The 11,034-nt window shown below is 40.4% G+C and overlaps 1 protein-coding gene across 1 annotated transcript; it reads right to left on the bottom strand.

Moving 5' to 3' along the window:
• Positions 1 to 409: 409 nt before the first annotated feature.
• LOC125315222 (putative receptor-like protein kinase At3g47110) lies at positions 410 to 3,871 on the bottom strand. Its single transcript, XM_048279659.1, has 2 exons — positions 1,495 to 3,871; positions 410 to 923 (listed from the first exon to the last, which is right to left on the bottom strand). Exons 1-2 carry the CDS (start codon positions 3,869 to 3,871, stop codon positions 556 to 558), a joined length of 2,745 nt encoding a protein of 914 aa, XP_048135616.1. The 3' UTR covers positions 410 to 555.
• Between the last annotated feature and the right edge of the window lie 7,163 nt (positions 3,872 to 11,034).

The raw sequence follows: 11,034 nt of genomic DNA, 5'->3' as shown, positions 1-11,034 counted from the left end.
GTTTAAAGTCCAAGTCAATTATGAGTCAAGCATCAGAAAGCTGAAACATCAAGCTCAAGTAGTCAAGCTTGATGCGATCTCAATTTATTTAACTTATTATCGCGGAGGAACTTAAAGGACATCACTCTGTTTCCAAGTGAGTCAATCAACTCTTGGCACATATGCTTGTAATGTGGTCTGCGAAGATCTTTTTTTGAAGTTCTCTTCAGCATGACAGCTTAGAGCTTGTGTGCAGTGTGTGCTCATGGACGACCTACAGCAGTTCCCCTTGTCGACTTGGAGGCATTGCATAAGCAGGTAAATAGACTGTGCTTGCCAAATAAAGAATTAATCACACATTTAAGGTAATTAAGCAATGCATAGATCCTCTGTTATACAGTGGCTCATACATCGACTTTCTTCGGATAATGGTATATTATTAAGAAAGCACATAATAGGTATGGGTAGACAGACTAGTTTGGGAGACATTCATGTCAATTTGCTAGCACCGCCTTTGCATGATGATTGTCTCTACTAGTGAAAGAGTTCCAATGTACAACAAGATAATTGACTTAACTACATACGTGTCATCCTCTCTTCGGTTTCATAACTCGCCTTGATCGAGCATAATTTCCCGATCGCCTCAGTCATGTCCATTCGATCCGGCGGTGATTCCATTGAACATGCGACTCCAACTTCGAATACGGAGATTATGCAATCTCTGATCTTGCACTGCCGTTGTTGATCATCAGCTTCACTCCAAAGACTTAAGTCTACAATGTCCATCACTCGATTTGGAAGAGCCATTTGAACAAAGTTATGAAGATTAAGACAGTGCCCAAAGTCCTCTTCAGTGGGTCTCTTTCCAGTGAACATCTCCAATAATAGAATGCCGTAACTGTATGCATCCCCAAGCGTGGAAACCTTGTGTCCCATGCCATACTCTGAAAATTTCATTTGGACATAAAACAGGAATAAACATTATACTTTTTCTTAAAAAGTTTAAGAAAACATCCTAAATCACATGGGATTTTGTTTGATGTCTATTTGCAAGAGCTTTTCAAGGGCAGTTGTGAGGGCTCGCTCCAGTGTCGTCCAACATCTCTCTTTGTTTGACTTTCGTTTAGTGTATTGGCTATGGCTGATGTTTAGCGCCGGGCGGAAAAATTGTCGCGAAGGTCGGAATGCATCAACCGTACGGAAATGAGATTTTGGAATTTATGAAGTGCACATGTCTGTTAAACAAATTGCCTAACCATCAAGGGTGACTTTGTCCTCTAGTTGGGTATGAGAAAAAGAAGAAAATGTATACGGTGAAGGCCTCGGGGGAAATTACTTAGTGAATTTAGTATATGTATTAACTAAATATGAACTGCTGGTTTTGAATGGAAATACATAGGATCCGCATGAGGCTCATCATTTTCATGATCCAGTTTAATTTGTATACCACACAATTTCTTTTCGCCAAGACGAGAGAGAAGAAAATGCCTCGAAGAAGATATGACAGATCCATACCTGGAGACACATAGCCAATGGATCCTTTGACTACGGTTGAACTTGAACTCCCCTGGTCCTGTACTCCTGCGGCTTCGGTAGATGTTCTTGAAATAATCTTTGCAAGCCCGAAATCTCCTACTCGAGCCACCATGTTGTTGTCCAGAAGTATATTACTTGGCTTTAGATCTCCATGGGCGATTGCTAGAGAACAACCCTTATGGAGATATTCAATCGCAGTAGCTATATCAATGGCGACATTCAACCTTTGCGCTAGTCTTATATTTCTCAATTCGCCATGCTCATCGTCTTGTCCTATAGTTCCAGGGTGCAGCCACTCCTCCAAGCTTTCATTAGCCATGAACTCGTATATTAGAGCTTTGAAGTCATTGCCACAAAAATCCATGCTTGAACAGACACTGAGTATCTTCACGAGGTTTCGGTGTCTAATGGTTCCTAGAGTTCGACATTCAGAGACAAAGCTCCTCGAAGCACCTCTTTCCATTAAATTGAGCACCTTCACCGCCACCGTGGCACCGCCGTCAAGAATCCCCTTATAAACCGTGCCATATCTCCCTTTACCAATCAAGTTGGTCTCAGAGAATCTGTTAGTAGCTCTAAGGAGTTCTTCAAAAGAAATCCTCAAGAATTGGTGCTCGAAGGACGATGATGTCGAGGCATTGGTTCTCATCCGCTTCTTTTTGCAGTAACCCAAGACAAACAGGAGCAGCAATGTTAAGCATAACAAACTGACAGCTACCCCATATATCAACATGGTCTTGGTTGTAGAATACTTGTTAGAGCTTGGTGATTTGCAAAGAGGAAGCTTCAGACCTGGAGTACCTCCACAGAGTTGTCTATTTCCAAAAACGGATACAGTACTTGCATCACGAAAAACTCCGCCCTCTGGAACTTGTCCTTCTAGTTCATTGAAGGCAATATTCAAGTACTTGAGAAGAGAGAGCTCTATGAGAAAGCTCGGGATTGGACCAGAAAAATTGTTATTGGAAAGATCCAGCTCTTGTAGGCCCCGTAATGGACGTAAAGCTTGGGGGATTTGACCATGAAAAGAATTAGCTTCTAAGTGAAGCCGTTCCAATCTCAAGCACCCGCTAATGGAGGCCGGAATTAAGCCGGTCAATCTATTGTAAGATAGATCTAACTCGGCGAGATTTATTAAAGAGCCAATTTGCCAAGGAAGAGATCCATTTAAATTATTATGCGCTAGACTGAGTAAGATCGCCAAGGAAGAAAGACCCATGATTTCAACTGGAACCGAGCCAATTAGATTGTTGTTTGAAAGATCGAGCTCAAGTAGTTGCATGCAATTGCCGAGACTTTGCGGCATGTAGCCTTGGAAGTTGTTGGATTGAAGGTAAAGGTAACCTAACAGCGTCATGTTACCAATTGAAAATGGTATGTCTCCGGTAAACTTGTTTCCAGCCAAAGCCAGTATCTGCAAGTTATAAAGTGCCCCAATGGAATCAGGAATACAACCTGTTAGAGAGTTATATGCTAAGCTCAAGGCAGACAAGTTGAAGAGATTTCCGAGGGCTGAAGGCATAGTTCCTTGGATGAAATTAGCTGCCATGTAAATTCTCTTAATACTGGTGAGATTGAAGACGGATGTCGGCAACGATCCATGAATCAAGTTTGATTCCACATTGAGAATCTCTAAGTTGGAACAATTAACTAAAGAAGAAATAAAACTTAGGTCATCCTGGAACTGGTTAAGACCCAAGGCAATTATGCGAAGGCCTCTTAGCCTTCCCCAATTTTTCGGTATTGGTCCATGGAAACTGTTGTTGTAAAGAATAAGTCCCCAGAGATCGGTGGCATTCGTTAATGATGACGGAATCATCCCGGTGAACAAGTTCTCACTGGTGGCAAGGTAATTGAGAGAAGGAAGAGTGGTGCCGATATTAGAGGGAAGGCTTCCCCGCAACTGGTTCCCCGCGACCATGAAGCCATAAATTCCGGAGATGTTAAAAATCCCTGGTGGAATCTCACCGGTTAGTTTGTTGAATGATAGTTGGAAGAAAAACAGCCTCTTGAGTCTAGACAATTCCTCAGGTATTTCTCCGTGTAATGCATTTTGCTGTAGGGAGAGCTGTTCTAGCAGCGAGAGGTTTCCGAATGAAGGAGGAATAGGACCTACAAGACTGTTGACAGAAAAGCCCAAGTATTCAAGCTTCCGTAAGGAACCAAGATTGGAATGAATTCCCCCAACAAGTTGGTTGTCTATGAGATTCAAGGTCCTAAGGTTTGAGCAATGGGAAAGATTGGACGGTATCGACCCACCAAATGAGTTGTTGCTAAGAATGAGATGACGGAGTCGAAGCAAGTTTCCAATCTGCGGTGGGATTTCTCCACGAAAGCTGTTATTCTGTAAAACCATGATCCTCAGCATAGAGAGGTTACCTACGTGAGGAGATAGGAAGCCTCCCAAGCCTTGTGATCTCAAGAGCAGGGACGTGACCCTTCCAGGATGTCTTTTGCTGCACAAAACGCCTTGCCACTCACAATTATGGGTAGAATCATTCCAAGAGCTCAGGACTCCGAATGGGTCTTCATGTATTGCGTTTTTGAAAGACACTAACGCAAGCCGGTCCGTTTGGTTTTGTGAGCAAGCGCCGGGAATTGTGATTGAGATCCACCACCACAAGAGGGCAGAGTCGAGCATGAGAAATAGTTGTTTCCTCATTTCCTCCCGTGACCACTTTTCAGTCTTGCTGCATTAAACACCTTCGTCCTGGGATCAATTCAGTCATTAAATAGCTTCACTATGGGAAGCACTATAAAATTACATGTATGTACTCTGAAGATATATGTACATACTCTGAGGTTTCAATGAACATACGCCCAAAGCTTTGAAACCCAAGAAAGAATAGAAACTACCGGGTGCAATGTGTGTTTTCTTTGCCACCAAGGTGGTTTTTTATTTTTTATTTTTTATTTTTGGCAACTAAAATATGCAAGTACACGAAGTAAAAGGGGCTATAAAGTTATTGAAAAGGGGGCATGATTACCTTCAAGGATTTTAGTTCAGTGCGGATGTTAACTCCAGCGACATCGAAATTGATAAAAAGCATATAACTATGGGTGAAATCATTAAGATCAATGCAAGAAAAGTATAATCATGGTATAACAAATTAAAAACCATTTAAATAAATTCAATGATTGTCCGACAATCTTCAGTGGCAGTTTTAAATAATTCTTCATAGGACTTTTGTGTAATTCAAAATAAAAAATTAAAAAAACATTGTCAAATTTTGTTCTAACATCGATTCCACACTTTTTTTTTTAGACTCGACGCATGTCATACAGAGCCATTTCATTTAGCAAAAGATTCTAGTAAAGTCTTTGCACGTGTGGTGTTATTCATATTTCAAAGTCTTGTTTATTTTTAATTTTACGACAAAAGCAAGAAAGAGCAGTGCCAATCACACTAAGATGGTTTTGCAAATTTGGTACAATAAGTAATGTGGCAAAATGTTAGGCTCTCGCTAGCATGATAGTCCGATAATACTGTCATTATTTCTGATCCCACAATCTTTTAATTAATGAGTGCTTTATGCAAAACACGTGGTAATGGTGTGTGGGCCTACGATCATAAATAACCGACAGTCTTGTCATACTGTCATATAAGCTTTTTCCAAAATGTTATTAATTAATTGAGTATGGCTTGTCGTCTACTTACATATTCTGCTTTATTTATCCCGAAGACTGAAGACCGAAGACCGAAGATGGAAGATACCGGTGCCTACGTGAGGATTGGGAAATCCATGGAAATGAAGAATGAACATTCCATCAAATGTGCCATGCAAGTGAACCATGATTACCCAACATATATAAAACAAAAGAAGAGAGGCAATAAGGTAAAGTAATGACATATCTAACGATTCAAAAGTAGTCAAATTCGAGATACTATGTTATCCTCACGCACATACCCTTCTCTCGTTCGGCTGTCAAATGGGATTGTCGATTTGTCTCCAAATGTCATTGGCCTTCATTCGAATCCCCAGGATCTACTTGCTGAACTCACTCATCTTATCTGATCTATCTTTCCAATATTGTCACGCCTAGAGGAGAAAGGTTTATAAGAAGATTGGAGTTAACGTAGTGGAAGTTTGCAAAATTTTCTCTTCCCTGGACTCTGCCTATTATTGAAACATCACCTCACCTCGCTTTATATAGCTGATGTTAAGGTTAATACGGACATTTTCATGACCAGTATCACTTCTCTTAATGATATTATACTCAGTCAATATGAACACAAAGATCAAGTCATCATCACAAATCAGTCAATATGAAACAAAAATCAAATCATTATCACAAATCAACTAAATTTTTGTAGAATAATGTTCTTTCTCTGCTTTTACAAAAGGCAAAGATTTTCCACAAAATCTCCTTTTGAACGGAAGGGTCATCCAACAATTTTCTATTTTTTTTTCCCCTTTTTCTGGTCGAATGAAATGGGTTTTGGTATCTTTTCAACCTAGAAATGTGAAAGCAAAACTCACTTTGTCACAGCCAAAGTAATTTATTCCTAGTTTCTTTAATCGTGGTGTGATGTGCGAGTGTCGTGATCTTTATCATTATTGAAGCACAAATCATTTTTATTGTTCTCGAGTGCCGTACAACGTGCAATTAGTCCGATGCTTGTCTTGCTCAAGTCATCCAAAAAGCGCTCGGGAATTTCCTTTGGCCCCTCAAAAGAAAAGAGATCCGTCCTGTGCACTTGGGAATTTCCTGTTCACTAAAAGTGATTTTTCCATTAGAATAATCTAATAGATTTGCTAATGCTCTGTTTGCATCATTCTGTGGGAAAGTATTCTGATCTCTTGACACTGTTTAATGATGCCGACGAGGGAACAAAGAGACTAGAGAGCCCATTTTTTTAGGGAAAAAAGAGTCTAATATACTATTTTCCCCCAAATCTTTTTACTGGATTTTTTTCACTTTTTTATGAATTAAAAATAGATTAGTCATTATAATTTGGGCCACCAAAATCATTTTTTGTTATCTATTTATATTTGAACTCACTTATGACTTTATTAAAGTGTTTGGAGTATAAGTAATGTATCTTGTACTATTAATTTGGAGAAAGGATGGCATATCCATTTCGACAAGGAAATGATAGCCAATAAGATGGAATATGAATTTCATAATTCCATATTGATGGCTAAGATTTCTTTCAACTTAGAGTGGTAATGAAATTCAGCAAGGGAAAACCATCCACTCTTATGTTCATACTAATACCTATTTCCATCGATTTGCCCAAGCATTATCGTCTGCCCTCTGAAGAAATTTATCACTAACATCATCAGTTTGCATGAGATCACTTGGCCTCTGAAGGAATTTGCAGTGGGGAGGATGTTGCATTTTTCTCTTATAACACCTCGACTAGCCCAGTTGGATTGTTCTTCAAGGGTTTTTGCAAGGGATGCATGAATTTAAAGGATTTTTGCAAGGGCCAGTATGTCCATTGCTTCACGAAGATATTACATCCGATAGCTATGATGACTAGATTGACACGAATTTAAAGGATTTTTGCAAGGCCAGTATGTCCATTGCTTCACGTGGATATTATATCCCATAACTATGACGACTAGATTGACACGAATCACTGAATTTTAAAATGTTGCCCCAACATTTGAAGTGTCTAGAAATATTGTGTTTTTAGAGGGCATGGGGAAACAAATAGTTCAAACTTCATTATAGAAATTTCTTACTAAATGGCATGATGGTTATAGCTTGCCCTAGATCATCAAATAGGTGTGAAGTCCGCAATCAAACTTTATTCTAGAAAAAGGAAAAACAAAAACAAGAATGAGGTAAGATCAACTGAAGAACATTTAGCTTCTTATGATGACATTTTTCTTTCCAATGTTGTAGCAGATCTCCTCTCAAGCAAAATCTCGTGCTGCCTGCGAAGTATGCTGGACAATCCTCGAAGCTCTTCCCATCTTTTGAATGCAAGCACAAGAAGTAAAGGGGCCACAATATTATTGAGCATATTTGAACTTTATGAGGATTATCATACTAATTTTAGTTTTGAAGACGATCTACATACAACTACTAAACACTTTCATATAGTTGTTCGCCCCTATGCAACCAACTGATGGTGCCCAACAATCATCTTGCAAAATATGAGCAACACCAAATCCCTCGAGAGCCCAAATCCCTGCATTTCTCCTACCCGTTGCCCCCCTTGCTTGGCGCTTCCTCTAAGGGGTTGTTGTGTAACAAGTGCATAATGTCCACTGGAACATCCATGTATTTTATCATCAACTTGATGAATTAATTTCAAGATATAAGGCTTTCCTATTATAACATGTTATTCAAAAGGATCTCCCGTTCTTCCATCAAATATTCTGCTTTTTCCCGGATTAATAAGCATAACAAAGTTAAACAGAACTAATCTCTGGAGTTTACATGACAGATCTCCAGTTTCATGGATTTTAGTTCAGCGGGAATGTTAACTACAGCAAAATCAGAATTGACAAAAGTTAAATGATCTATGGGTGAAGTAATCAAGATAAATGTGAGAAAGGTACAATTACAATGCGTGGTGGTATGATAAGCTAATAAATTATTTGGGTTAGGTTAACTAGTTTCTGCAACATCAAAACACTTCTTCTCCCAGTCACCCTTCCATAGAAAGGTCGATCACTTCTTCGTTGGGTGTTTGCTGAGAAAATTACCAAAACAAATCCTAAATCTATTGCAATTGTACCATTTCGATCTTAAACCGTTTTTTTTTTCTTGGGAATTCAATCACAAACCTTTTGCAATTGTGCAATTTCAGTTTATCCACCGAATTTTGATCGGTCGATGCTGATGTCGGGGCCGGCTTGCTAGCCAAATATTTTAATATATATTTTAAATCAGAAGATCCTTCCACCGCTTAACCTAAACTAGTCCAATTATAATGTGGATGGCATATCCATAGCGAAACTAGTGGGAGTTACATACGTGGATGGCATATAAATCACACTATACTACACTTACCTCTTTGGTTCATCATAAAAAAAAACTCATGCGCCAGTATGGCCTCATAATTTAATCAACCACGTAAATATATAAATATGAATATGCATTAGGTTCATCACTTCATCTTCATCCTGAACTCTCATAGGGAAATAAGTACATCAGGAGTGTCATAACTTTTGTATGGCGTTTACTTGAGTACCATGACTTTAAAAAATCGATCACTTAAATGTCATTGACGATTTATCTTGCTGGAAATCCTATATAAACACTAGAAAAGTGGCACCGTCGGAACAATTTTTTTGAATATTCTAATGTATACGTGGATTTTTTTTTATAACTTTTTTATTTATTTTGTAATTTTTCTTTTTCTTTTGCCTTTTTCTTGTTTGTTTCGTCCCTTGGCTAGCGAGGGTGACCCTCGCCGGCCATGATCAGCGACCCTAGGGGTAAGGGCAGCCTCGCCTTGGGCCAGTGGGGCCTCGAGGGAGGGCGCGTAGGCCCTCGCGGTCCCGCTGGCCATGGGCGAGGCCGCCCTCGGCCGGACCTAGCGAGAGTAGATAAGATAATAGATTGTTTTCCTCTAGTATCTTATTTTTATATCTTTTTTTTTTGTCTTAATTAGGACTTTATTAAGGTATCCTGAGTATAAATGAGACTCGAAATCTCGGCCCAGGCCAATATGGACATGAAAATTTCGGTCGTCTAATTTGGGTCGATCAAGGCTTTTGGTCTTTCTTGGTCACACCTAAGAATGAGCGTCACATGAGACATTGTGGGACCTATCCCTTGAAACGTTTAGGTGCAAGTGCTAGATGGAGGGAACCAGAACTCGAACTCATGAGAGTCACCTCCAATATTTTGCAAGTGCCACACATGTATACTGGGGTTGAGCAAATCGGACTGGGCAATGCATGGGCTGAATTGAACCGATGGTCTGACTCTTGGAGGGGGCAGTCTAGTTCGCGATCCTAAAAATTAGAACCGATGGCCGGACGGTCTGGTTCTGATTCTAGGGATATAGGACCGGACTGGATCGGACCGCCCGAGCTGGATCGATCTATTGTGTGTTTTTTTTTATTATATAATTTAAACGTAACACTAAATCTTCTTTCTTTCCCAACCCTTTTTTCCCCCTGGCCTCTCTCACGTCTCACACAGTCACACGGCTCACGTCTCGCCTAGGGGTGTGCAAATTGGACCAGACCGGGGCCGGACCGGACCGGACCGGGATGGGACCAGACCGGACCGGGGCTGGGTTGGTCCGGTCCTTGAGGGGAGCGGTCCGGTCCCGGTCCCAATAAATGGAACCGGTAACCGGGCGGTCTAGTCCCGGGGTCCATGGTGGACGAGACCGGTCCGGACCGTTCAAAATATATATAGAGATTCATAAAATTATAAAAATAATTAGAAATGTTTGCCTTCAAACAAAATAATCCAATAATTAAAAAAAAAAAAAAAAAGAACCAATTAACATGAATTAGTTAACCCAATTTTCCTAAGTCCTCTCTGCTTGCGTCTCCTTGTTGTCTCTCCGCTCACGTCTCGCCTTCGCTTCTCCACTCACGTCTCACCTTTGCCTTTCCGCTTGCTCTTCTTGCAGTCCCATCTACCGTTGACTCGTCGCTCCACTCGCAATTGAAGCATATTGTATTCAAAGAGTTAGATTTTTATAAGTAGCTAATATTAGCGGTCCCATCGGGCCGGGATCGGGACCGGACCGGACCGCAGGTCCCGGTCCTGTCCGGTCCCGGTCCGGTCCGTGGTTCTGAAAATTTGGGGACCAGGACTACCGGTCCGGTCCTCGATTCCATATCGGGACCGGACCGGCCCAAACCATGCACACCCCTACACCTCTTTTTCCTCTCTCACGCCTCAGCCTCTTTCGCGATTCACAGATCGGTGTCCGCTTGATTTCTATTTTTTATTTTTCTCACTTCGTATTCACATGCTTTGCGAGGCAATTTCGGCGACATTCAGGCAGACTTGACTTTGACTTTTTCTAGCAAAAGATTTGGTAATATGAAAGGAAGAAGACGACTAAAATTTCATTGGAGGGCTGGGCGGCGGAGACGGAGTCTTCAATATCAGGATGTGACATGTCGACGTCCGTTCGAGACATTACGAGGATGTGATATCAGGAATATCTTCGCGATTTGGGATAGGATAGTTGCACCACGCAGATATAATATTTAGCAAACATTTTGGAAAGTACCTCATATTTACGTAAACTGTGAAAATGCCCAAGAAATAAAAGTGTATCCATAAATTGAATAAAGTATCTTGTTTTTAAAGTTTATGGTGGACGGTTGAATAGTTAATTGACTATAATCTATTTGGGTCTCCTTCTAGTGGTGATGAAAAGCAAGAGAAGGGAGAGAGACAAAACAAGGAAAAAAAAATGTAGAAAGAAAAGGACAGAAATGGCAACGTCGCCTTCATTTCCTTTTCCCAAACGACATGGCAAAATGCCATTGAATTGCTGATAATGAGCTGATCACATAACAAACATAGATAACAGGTGTGGGTAGTGAAAGAGTTCCAAAATAAGACCACAAAAGGACTTTG

Source organism: Rhodamnia argentea, chromosome 5 (genome assembly GCF_020921035.1).
Source record: "Rhodamnia argentea isolate NSW1041297 chromosome 5, ASM2092103v1, whole genome shotgun sequence".
NCBI lineage: Eukaryota > Viridiplantae > Streptophyta > Magnoliopsida > Myrtales > Myrtaceae > Rhodamnia > Rhodamnia argentea.
This window is presented reverse-complemented; position numbering and strand designations above follow the sequence as displayed.